General features: G+C 32.6%; 1 protein-coding gene across 2 annotated transcripts in view; it reads right to left on the bottom strand.

Annotated features, from left to right (window-relative positions):
- Positions 1–12935, bottom strand: part of LOC118199928 (putative sodium-dependent multivitamin transporter) — a 157743-nt gene that overhangs the window by 46222 nt on the left and 98586 nt on the right. For both annotated transcript variants that reach the window (XM_035371811.2, XM_035371810.2), the window contains exon 2: positions 1576–1983. In XM_035371811.2, the coding sequence (XP_035227702.1) occupies positions 1576–1920 (345 nt within the window). In that variant the 5' untranslated portion in view covers positions 1921–1983. The remainder of the gene's footprint in view (positions 1–1575; positions 1984–12935) is intronic.

Genomic DNA, 12935 nt, shown 5'->3' with positions numbered 1-12935 from the left:
TCCTTTGCCTGATTTTGCATTATCCTTAATTTATGGACATGAGTGTAATATTGCCATTATTATGTAGAGTCATTAGGTTATTTAGAAGCAGGGGACGTGAAAAAAGTGCAGTGACCTCGCCGGGACTCGAACCCTGAATCTCTTGAATAAGCGTCGAGTATGCGTCCAATTACATCACGAAGGCATGCTGAAAGGAGAGAGAAGATGCCTTATATAATTTCCCTTTTAAAGAGAGGCTGGGGATTAGGGACATAATCGCCAAATCCTGGTGGTGACGAATTATCGTCTACAATCTTGTAGTTCGTGTGGTATTTGTAGAGTCATTAGGTTATTTTGAAGCAGGGGACGTGAAAAATGCACAGTCCTCTATTCATGATTCAAACCCTGGACCTGCAATAATTTCGTATTTGTGCAGCTTTAAACTCAAAAATAAAGCGATAAATGCAGCTCACTTAGAAAAGGAGAGTTAGTGCGGTGTGCATTGGAAGTGAAGGTCTGCTTCATTTCCAATGCACACCGGAAACAGAAATATCATATTTGATACCTATAATATCAGAAAAATAAATCACACATGACTTACTAACTGCTTCTACTAAAACTGGCTCATTCGCAAATAATTCAAATAAATTTCAGCTTCGTAATACAACGGTGATTAGAAAAATAATAAATGGGAGGAAAAGTTTCTTTAGTTCTTAACCAGAACAGAAAGAACTTCACCGCAGTAGCTCCTTTCCCTTGCATGAACCGTACAAAGTTGACTGCCAACACGGGGGATATATATATTCTACATCTAAAGTATTAGAACGTTAAAAGATGAATATTAGAAATGCTGATGGTACGCATATACACACGTATAAATATTACATACAAAGCTAGATTAGTTAGACATGAATAACTTCTTAAGATATAATCTATGTATATTCAAAGAGAGTGCTATGTATATTCAAAGAGAGTGCTTTTACGGTTTTGAACAAGGGTTTGTGGTGCATATTTTAAGAGAGGAAGTTATGAGATGATTTATTAGTTATGTGCATTTCTTAAGTTCTCTCACTTGAAAGGAAGGTAAAGCTACAGTTAGAGGGCTAGAATCGCTTATTATAGCAAAGTACTGTTTATATAGTACTGTTTTTTGAGAACACAAGGATTAAACTTCGTGTTTTCCGCCCATGCTGCCCAGTTTGAAGCATTGAGGTTTGCAATAAGCTCTTCCAATGTACTGATATAAGCAAACGCTTAGTGATTGAGAGTGCCCCCTTCTCCACATTAGAGTGTTATTTTTGTAATACGAAAACAAACGAACAAAAAAAAAAGATTGTTATGTGATGTAAGGAATTAGAAAATTAACGTTTCGGCAAATGCGGCCAAAGATTTTTCGGAAAACAAAAATTGCAATAATTCATTTCCTTTTTTATGTATTAATTAACATATCCACCAATGGATTATCACAGTATATTAACAGCATTCTCTTTATTCCATGCTCTTCATCTATATTCTTTCAATAAATGAATATTTTTATCTTGTTAATATCTAATCTAGATAAAACATCATATATTTATATTATTAGTCAACTCTCACCTCATACGCAGTTGAGGCTTGCATCTCGAAAAACACAGGTATAGATACATAGGATGATACAACTGTTCCAACTGCAAATCCTATGTTCATGTATGCTAGATATAAACCAAAGCGATACATTTCTGCTGGCATTCCGATAACTGTGATGGCCGACAAGAAAGACGCCATGAGTGAAAATGCCACTGGAAGGATGGACATGTCTTTACCAGCCAAGAGATATTCATCGGTAGTCTTTTGTTTCCCACCAGAGAAACGGAAGTAAATGCCTATTCCCGCTGATATTAGCAACATAAGAGCAAAAAGGATGTAGTCTACAGTACCAAGAACAGCTTTTTCAACATCCATTTTCGGTAAGTTGCTTGAATCGCTGAAGAGGTGAGAAGCGGTGGGATGAATAAGCTTTGTAACCTGCAATAGCATAAAAGATATAATTATTATCGTGTTTAAATACAAAAACCATCATACGTGAGATGATAAGCACTATTCAGATATTTAAGCTAGACCGAGCTATATTTCGAAGAGCACATCAACATCGGACATAAGTTGATTAGATGATATCCGCAAGGATTCACTAAAGGCCATTAAGTGAGATAATACCTCATAACAGTTTTAAGTCAGTATCGGAAAACTTAAACTTGTCAAATGTAACAGTTTGAATTTGTCTCCAGAATTTCCCTAATATAAACATGTTGAAAATAGTTTTTAGACATTTAAAACATTTTTATTCTTGGTTTTAAATTTAAATTAATCGGTATATGAAGCTTTGAAGCATAGTTAGAGGAGCACTACAGAAGTATGTGAAAACAGCGAATCCATTGAATTGATCTAATTTTAAAAAACAAAATAATGAGAAATTAAGTATTTTCATGTGCTTTGTTTTTCTTCTTAAATGCGGTTTCGATGTATATGATTACGAAACAAAATGATGTTTGGGGCTATAAGATCTTCAGATTTTAACACGCCTAATTTGTTTTACGTACTTTGAGATCTACACCAATTGACTTTATTTTTAACGTATGTATTTTATATTGATGTTGACATAGCTGTACATGTTTTTTTTAATTATAAAGGGTATCATTATAAAGGCGTACAAAAGGAATACAAAGGCATATATAATTTTCAAAATGAAAACGAACATATCTTTTTTAAATGAAACGTGAAACATTTATTTTAAAATATTGGCTCATTTCATGAGTATTTTTGTGTCAACAGCTGGAATATTTTACTTAATGCTGTGCTTCTTAGAACATAAAAATCGAAGAAAAATAATTATTGCCTTAAGAAAAATGCTACAGAGTTTTCGAAATCAAATCACATAAATTGAGAGCTTCTGCGCTGATTTCATCACCATTTCTAGGAATTTGCCTGCCACACCCTTTGCTGTGAATTAAACGCTTTTGTCAGACTGCAAGGTTGTAAATAAATCTCTTTGAATTTTATCTTTATCACAAAAAATAGTCAAAATTTTCTTGTCTCTATTGAACCTAAAAATACTTTTTATTCTATAAACTAGAAACCTGTAATAATTTAATTCATCGCGTCGGAGCTTCGCTAGATTCATGCTACATTATTCTAAACTTTGTTATATAACAATTTCGAAATAGTAGTTGCATTAGAATTATGCCAAAAGAAAATACCCTTACGAAAGCAAAATTATGTGTGGAAAAACAATGAACAGGTCTTAGTTTGATGCGTCTTACTAATCCAATGCGTTTTAAAATATAACGTAATTACCTGATATATATTTTTCACAGAATCATACCTAAGTAAATATTAATTTCTTTTACAGTTCCCTAAGGACCATATTAAACTCAGCATAAACTCAAAAATAATGACTTTATCTTGCACCTGTAATAAAATCTTTAACATAATTTGACATTTAAAAATACAAATTTACCTATTCAACTCTACAAACTAAAAGAAGGTGAAGGGTGCTGAGGTAAACAGACTTTCGAAATCTAAAACAAACTTATGCGATGCTGAAAGTGGCATGCGATGGGTCAGGCTGCAAATGAATTAATATAAACTGTTCTAACCCTGTCACTTAAAGTTTTAATACAACTCGCTATTGTTCGTTAAAAAATAGCCGTCTCCGTAACGCTAAATATCAGTTTGGAAGTATCTTTACAATACGACGTCCGAATAATCACATATGATCAGCCGGAGCCAGGAGCCGATATTTTAAGTCCCTAGCTAATGATCAATCCAGAATAATCTATGTAAACCCAAAAAATTGTCCAAATTCATTCAGGGACCTTTATATCTCGTCTTTTCAGTATCTTTATGTAAAATTGAAATATTTTATCTCGTCAGACAGTAACCTTCATCATTCAGTCATCTCTTAAACGTCTATAAAACTGGAAAATTTTATCAGTGGAGGGCAGGAGCCTTATCATTCACTCATTTCTTGAAATTCTGTAAAACAGGAACACTACCAGTACAGGGCAGGAACCATTATTCCTCAGTCATTTTTAAAAGTCTATAAAAACTAGTTACTTTTTATCAGCCTAGGGCAGGAAGCTTTATCGTTCAGTTATTTCTTAAACGTCTATAAACTTGGAACATTTCATGAGTGTAGGGCAGGAAACTTTATCGTTCAGTCAATTCTTTAACCGTCTGTAATGCTGGAACTTTTTATCAGTGCATAGCAGGAACCTTTATCGCTCAGTCATTTCTTAAATGTATTTAAAACTAGAATACTTCATCAGTGATCATTATGTCTTTCCAAGTCATCTCCAATAAATTTCTTTCGCAATCTAAAAAAAAATCTATTTGTTTTCACCCACATTCTCCTTTTTCACTTTTCTTCTTCATTTTCGCTAAACTTCTCATTCAACTCAAAGCAAGCCTAAATCTAAGAGCCAGAAAAAGCCTCTCCTGCCTTTTTGGACAAAAAATTCCCTTTTTTAACTCCAAACCTATTTATTGATTAAAAGTAATTTTGTAATACAACCACTAAAACTTAAACGGTTAATACCAGTCCGCCAAAACTTTTTCCGAACAATTATAACCACGCAGCAATTAAAATTACACACCGCACGTATCTTTTTACATTACCCCATGAAAAGGCGAGTAGGGCAATTGCTCAACTCAGACACCACGGAAGAACTATTTTCACGTACAAGCCACAATGTCTAGAAAGTAATAAGTCTAGTAAAAGTTTGTCTACTCTATTTTTCTCTCATACAATCTGAGGACCATTTAAACAATAAATTTCTCATGTTCCAACTCAAACCTTTTTTACAAGCTGCCGCATCCGTTTACCAAAAAAATTTTAATATTTTCTTCGAGGCTTTCAGACCTTCATCCGTAAGAAGCCATTTTTTTTAAATGCATGTTCCCTGCGGGTACCATGTGTCTCGCTTCTCATTAAGCGAAGAGAAAATATTCTCTGTGTTTTTCTGCAACACACACAGAATCAAAAGGATACTTCATTCACAATCCAATTATTTAACTTCTGGCACTTGCATTTTTCCGCAACCGCTCACCCGTTTTTCTCGGCATATCCTGTCAAGGGATCCACAGTATTTAAAATTAATCCTAAAGGCAAAATCAAAAGTACGAAAGTTATCCATTCTGCATTATTTTATATTCTTCGCGAGCTCACCAACAATTAATTGCCTAAAGCTGTGAAATACTGCCAATTTGCAATGAGCTTTTATTTTCGGAGGTTAAACGGGTTAGCTTCATACGGTTTTCGAGTTTTTCACCGTATGTAATATAATGTCGTTCTCTTTAATGAGGCCTTTACGAAGACATCCATTCTTTAGAACACAGCTCTAACGTCCTTGTGCCTTATTTAAATCGACCAACTAATCCTGATTGTATTAAAACACAGTAATAACTTTGATTTAAGTGTCCTCCTCTCAAATGGTTAGACATTTGCCTCTCAAGTATTCTTCCAAAATTGGCCGAACCCACCTGTTGTCACCTGTTTCGAAAAGTATAAAATTTATAGAGAGTTCACCGGTGCTAATTTAGATAAACTGCTAGTAAGACATTTAATTTTTCATAACTATTTAAATGCAAAATTCGTTCTTTAAATATTAATACATTTTTTAACTTCTAAAATTATTAAAATATTATAAATAACACTTTTTTGTGGACGGAAGGTAAATATCCGATAATATATAAAACTATTTAGTTCATAATGGCTATAAATTTTATTAAGACCTATAAGTATAAATTTATTAACTAAAGTCTTATTTTCTGCTATATTTTTGATGCATATGAATTATTGCGCCTTTAATGTACGTGTTGTTGAAATAAACGTTTCGATTACATAAAAAATATCTAGTAAGCCTTTCAAGAAGTCAAAAGCTCGTTTATCATAAATAAAAGAGAGAAAGGATTATGCAAAGATTATGCATAGTTAGCAAAGATTATGCATACTTGATACATGACTTAAATGCATGTGCAGAATCTCAATTATCCGGGAAAAACGAGACTGAATGGCTGTGGAACAGTACAGATTTAATAAAAATTTGTTATTATACTTCTATATAACACAAGGAAATATTATATTACTATAAACCGGGATCAATAAAAAGTAGACAAAATTATAATCTGTATGGAATATCATAATTACAATAAAAATATTATGTCTTGAAAAATAACGACATCTCCATTGCAATATACAGAGCCCTGTGTAAAAATTGTGTAACAGGCAAGAAATGTATTGGTACATAACTTAAAAGAAACGATAATATAATATTCTGTAAAACTGAGAAAGTTATTTTGTAAGAAACATATAATATTACTGTTTAAATAGCAATAACAAATTTTCCATGAATTAAGATTTTCGTGAGAGGTTAGCTAAAAGGAAAAGTTTGGTGATCAAAGGGTCAGATAACTGAGATTGTGACTACACATATAAATTCTGAATGTTTGTTTTAGTTCAGGGTTTCTTAAACTGTGGGTCGCGACCCCCTTGGGAGTCACGGGACCTGCAGCAGGGGGTCGCCAAAAATTTTAGCAGTTTTGATATTTTTTTAACTTATTATAATAATTTTACAATTACCAAATATTTCTACGCAATGTATCTGAAAATAGATAAAGATAATACAAAAAAAAAAAAAAGAAAGAAAGAAAAGAAAACGTTCCGACGCTTTCTTTTTATAATATAAAAGTTCATTTTCCTTGCTTTGCACGTGACGCTGTCATTTCGTCTGTTACTTATTTACAATTTTCAGATTGTTCTATGTCTTAAAATTAGAAATTAAAGTTAATGAAATAAAACAGGAATAGTATATTACAGTACAAGTGAAAAAATTGACAGTTTCACTCACGCGTGTTTCGGATTTGCGCAATACTTATAGGGTCCAACAAAATTTTTGTGGGGGGTCGCGAAACGATCTCAGTGATAAAAAGGAGTCGCTACTGAAAAAAGTTTAAGAAACCCTGTTTTAGTTCAATGTCTTGTACTAAAGAAGCATTTTCATATTTCATTAAAAATGCTATAAGCACACGGCATGTGTATAAGACTAGTACACGGCGAAGAATCAATATTTATTCCAACTTGTATAAATTGCATAGTAACCTGATTATAAGCGGAAAAGAAATTTTATACATAACAAAGGAATCTATTTTACTGTTTAATAAAAAAAATAACTAGTAATTTTTTATGAATTGTTACATCATGTATCAATGTTATCATGTTTCACATTTGCAGTACATTTATTGTCCAGAGATAAATATATTAAAGTATAAGTAGTTGTTTTGCTATGCACAGAATATTTTTAAAAATGTTACAATATTTTGGCTTATACTTCATACTGAACGTTTGCTCGTATGCTAATAAATCACACCAAGAACGGCGAATAAAAACTTTCCGAAAGTATTTTCATTTACATCATGCAGTACATGAGCTTTAAAACCACACACTTTGATAACTAAACGCATTAGATATTGCTTCCGCATTTTTATTTGAAATTCTTTCCGTTTGTGGTAATTTTCATTCCTAGGCTTGTGATTAGGAATTAAGAAAAATTTTACATATCTTATTAATATTTAAATTCCACAGAAAATCGTCACAGCCAAATAAATATTGTGAAACAAAGATGAAGTTTTATGGAGAAATATTAAATATTTTTAAGCACTTTTCTGCACAAAACAGTAAAATACCTCTGTTTATAAAACTGAGAATAAATGGATCTAAAAGACTTGAGATCAACCATTTCCCAAATGTCAGAATTGCTCACAGGCACTGCATTGAACAACATGATTAACCTTCATTTACTTCATGTCATTAGCGTTTATTACGTTTTCATCTACTGTTTGATTTCTTTCATGCAAGTTTTTTGAGTTCATTACCTTCCTTTAAAGCACAATACCTCAAGGCAAGCTAGAATGATGAAATAAGATGTCCATCCTTTACACGCGAATCTTCAATTGAAACTTTGTTCTTCAAGGCGATTTTAATGCTTTTTTATGATTTAAATCAAATGGAACGACTATGAAAAATAATAATAAACAATAACCCGAAGGAGCTTATTAACGTCTGCGAAGTGATGAAATTCGTTATCTCCAGCCGTGACCTGTCACTCGGGTTAAAACTCGGAATAGACTGGGAAGAAAGGACTTGTGTTGATTATGAAAGTTAACTTATTTTGAGTGATGGCCTTGTTTCTAACCTGAGGGGTTTATGCAAAAACGCTTTGACAGATAGCGTCATAGCATTCTATACTTCATACATTACATTTTTCGTTTCCCAGATGCTAACCACACATGTACTTTTCCTATACAAGAAGATATTTTGTAGATGCATTTTTACGATATTTTGTAGATGCATCATTACAAGAAATTTGAAACTTTTGTTTCTCAGCATTGTTGATATTATTCGTAATTTGTTTTTCACATAACATATTTTTCTTTTCTTTTATCAATTGACTGTCAATCAAACTGCAGTTTTCATAGTGTCAGTTCCATTCTTAACTCAGCTTGAATCTTTGGCTTATTTTAATTATGATAAATTAAATAATCCCTCGTATTTCCTCGAGCTTTCTGATATAAATACAATCCTCCGATTGTTAAGTTATTTTTGTGTTTTATTTAATCATATTTTACATATTATTTTTATGCTATTTAAAAAAGTGTAATTTCATTCTTAATTCTTAGATCTTCATTTATGTCATAATAACAATTGCTATTAATAATACAATCTCATATTTTGGAATACTGATTATTATTATCAATTATTATGATCTGTTATTTATGATAAATGAGTGTTTATTACAGAAGGATCCCATTTGTAGCTGATTTTCTTTAAAATATATTCTTCTTTGTTAATACCACAGCATAATTTTATTATATTGCGGGCATATAAGTATGTAAATTATGTTAACTTACTACGATAGAATAAATGAAGGTTTCAGTATTTTAAATGGTGGCTTACGTAGAGAACTTTCTGAAAAGATCTCTTTCATATTCACATCATATCTGAGAAAAATTACAAAACATTACATACAAACATCTTCTCGTTTGAGAAAGAAATACTACCAATCTGCGATTTTCCAAAATATGCTAGAACACGTCTGCCGGTCTGCCTGAAACGCATTAATATAAGCATGCCTGGACAAATCATGCCTGGACAGATCAATAAAAAAACATGAAAGCAAAACGGGAAATATACTATTCCTAAGTGCTTGATCGTTTATCTGCTAATGTTCCTAGATAAGGAATATTTGGAAAAAAAATTACGCGTAAATTATTTATTTAATACTTGAGCGGAAATAATTATTAAAATTGTTACATTAGAAAAATATATGTTGTTATTAAAAATATGTTATTGTTTTGAGAATTAGATATAAAAGATCTGGGATATTATTGAAATCTTTTAAATTTATTGACTTGAAAGCAAGAAAAATTTAAAATAATTAAATTGAAAATTGAAAATCGCAGTTGTGAGTGGTACAGTGCTTAACGGCGACTAAGTTTCCTAGGGTGTGGACCATGTTAGTGAGTGTAATATTTGCTTTTCTCTGCGATGATTCTGGGCAATGTTCTCCGTGACGAAACGATTAAATAATTGATAGGTTCGTGCATTCTTGACGAGTTTTGTTAAATTTTAGTTCTATAACTACAAGGTGTGTATTTAATAAACTTTTCATTGAGGGTTGCATCTTGTCTGTTTTCTTCGAACTAAGAATTCTAGATAAGTGCTAAATCCGCTGAACAGAAAAGTTAAACAAAGTTAAATTTTAATAGTTTATTAAAAATAAATTATGTTTAACTTTTCAAATAATTTTACAATGCGCAGTAATGCAGAGATGCACGAAATGTAAACGGTTTTCTATATTAAAAATATCTGATGCGAACACTACACGACTTGTTGTACGGCCTATTAAATTATATACAATTTTTGCTGCTCTTCATTTAAATTTATTTCCTTTAATTTCATTAAAGACATATTTCTTATTCAATCAATTCAGTTCCCATTTCCCGGAGAAGTAAAAATACATAAAAACTCAAAACATCTTTATTAAAAATTTAAAAATACAGATAAACCTTAAACACCAAATACAGTTAAAAACAGTTCAAAAATAATTTTTACAATTTAAATTAGAGTTTCTATGCCAAAATAAGCAATTCGGCCAACGTGCAGGAAGACCACATTTTCGGTGAGCAAAACTGAATGTTAACTTTCGGTCCCACTGGACAAAAAGACATTGAAGTTGGTGTACAAACTGACTTAATTCATTATTCTACTAAAAAATTCAAATGCTAACAAATATCGGCCTTTTTTAGGCCTAGGGAAACTAAATCTTTAAATTGTTGATAAATCTATAACTATTGCATGCAGATTAACTAAAAGCATAAAACCTTAACCGGAGTATAACAACATAACTCAACAACTTTTAATGCAAAAAACGCTCAATTTACCAACATATAAGAATAAAAGTACTGAGCTCACCGAGCCAAGCAAGAGAATGGGAATCTATACGCGTTTGGTGCAGCCGATTGCAACGAAAAACGGAGATGCACAACTACATGTTATCTTAGTCCATATGCAAAATATTAACGTTCTACAGCTACTCGTTTTTGAGTTATGCGAGATTCATAGAGACGTACGGACGTACGTACGTACAGACGTCACGAAAAGTCTCTTCTGATTCCGTTTTAAATCCATTTTACAATCGATTTTGGAAAAAAGTCGTTTATTCTGTCCATACGTACAGATATCCTGCAAAAACATCATTCAAATGCATTCTAGAGCGGTCAAAGTGGCTATTTCGTTGAAATACGATACCCGAAATACTTCGTGATTACAATATTTCCTGTACTTCGTACAAGAAAGTAAAAATGATGGGTTTTAGTTCAGTCAGTTTTTTTTATTAGTTGAGAAAACTTCGTGATTTATTATCACAGCGCACAATCAGGAATAAGTTTTCACTCTATTTCTGCTCTGCTATGAAATTAACAGCACTAAAATTTCAAACGAATCATTCATGAAACGTATATTAGTCACACAACATTTTTATGCAAAATTACTTGGTTTCGAAGTAACAAAAAAATCAGATCAAGAAAATTTAATGCACCGAAAAATAATTCTGAAAAGGGGAATGAGTACTGACGAATAATGGGTTTACAGAAATATGTCTGTGTGAACATTATTGCATAATTTTAGCATCAATGGTCAATTTTCATTTTAAAATTGAGTGATCTAAAACTGTAAACAGAAATTTCAGGAACTTTTAAGATATTTTGGGATACTCGGCTTCTGCAAATGCAGAACGTAACATCATAATGATAATAATTATTATACTAGATAGTGATAATGAACACAATACTAGCATAATAGTCGTTGCTTTATTAGGTTATTATACAATCACAGTGTTCCTGATCACTATGATTATTCATTCATTATTAGCATTATAGTAAATATTTACTTAAAATTGATTCAGATGGAATATTTCAATAGAAAATTGCATGAAATCTTTTGGATAGAATATTTAAATTTAATATTATAACACCTTCATAATCTGAGAAGAATACTTTTGTTGTATCATTGTGGCCGTCATTAAACCTGAAAGAGTTTTAGATGTGACTCGGTGTTGGTCCTTAAAATTGATGACTCCATTTTACTTAAAAGAATCAACTTCATTAACACAACTTCATTTCTAAAAGCACAGAAGCTACTACACGATAGTGGAACTTTTCAGAACAGATGGTAAAAACAATGTGTCACCTGCTGGAGCAAGCAGCCATTGCAAAAAAATGCGACGTTAGCTGACGGCTGAACAGGAGATAACCACACAGTATTCTCCAGTGACATAGTCGCGAAACCAAACGGAGTTGACTACAAGGAATGCCACAAAAAGTATATACAATCGAACAAGAGTTATTAAAACACAAAATTAAAATTGCGATGAAGTCCAAAGTCAAAACTTTGAAACAAAAACGTCATACGTTTCTACTTTGATTGCTGAGAAGAGACTGATCTGAGCCAGTGTCGCACAAAAAGATTTATTTTGTATTTTGTCTCTAAGATTCAGAAGATTCAGAAGGTAAGCGCAAGTTACTATTACGCTTTCCCGGGTTCTTGAAACGGACATGGAAGAACAAATGATTTAGCTTTCTCGTTAAATTTATGATAGTACCAGCAATAGGAGAAATTTGAAGCAACTTCAATAGGCTGAAGGATTTTGCTTTCTTTTAAAGCAACTTCAATAGGCTGAAGGCTTTTGCTTTCTTTTAAAACAACTTCAATAGGCTGAAGGCTTTTGCTTTCTTTTAAAGCAACTTCAATAGGCTGAAAACCTTTGCTTTCTTTTAAAGCGGTTTTAAAAAAAACTGCGTGATCTTCACAGAGACAGTACCTTACCACGTAATTTGCACACTCCATCTAGCATGGAATGTAATTTAGAATTATTAGACGCACTGACTAATACAGGTAAATACGAGTGACTGATTCGCTCCGGGGTTCGAGTCCCGGCGAATGGGCTGGCTGCATGGGCGTTTTCGTGGTTTTCCCCATGTGTAACGTCGATACGAACCAGTTTCCCTTAAAAAGACCTCCACGGGACATCCCCTCTTTTCGTGAAGTGCCTAAGGGGGAGCACGTAATAAGTATGTTTAGATATTCGATCCGCAATACTGGCGAATTTCCAAGAATCAAGCGGTTCAACAGACACAAGAGTAGTGGGAGCATTTGATGGCATTTCCTGAACAAACAGATCTAATAAATGGAATGATACATCGTGTGTTTCACCACTCCTTTTCATGACACGAAGCAAATCGGATGGCTTTCTGTCTCCAAGCTGCTTCCCGTTGAATAGTTTCCGGGTACTACTTTCCTCAGAGCATTTAGTAATGGCAGCTCTCAAATCTTGAAAAGAAGCATCAGTGTGCTCCCAAAGTAT

Source organism: Stegodyphus dumicola, chromosome 8, assembly GCF_044657685.1.
Source record: "Stegodyphus dumicola isolate Sdum_Otavi_A_Nest chromosome 8, ASM4465768v1".
Lineage (NCBI taxonomy): Eukaryota > Metazoa > Arthropoda > Arachnida > Araneae > Eresidae > Stegodyphus > Stegodyphus dumicola.
The sequence above is the reverse complement of the archived record's forward strand: the minus strand, read 5'-3'. Positions and strand labels throughout refer to the sequence as shown.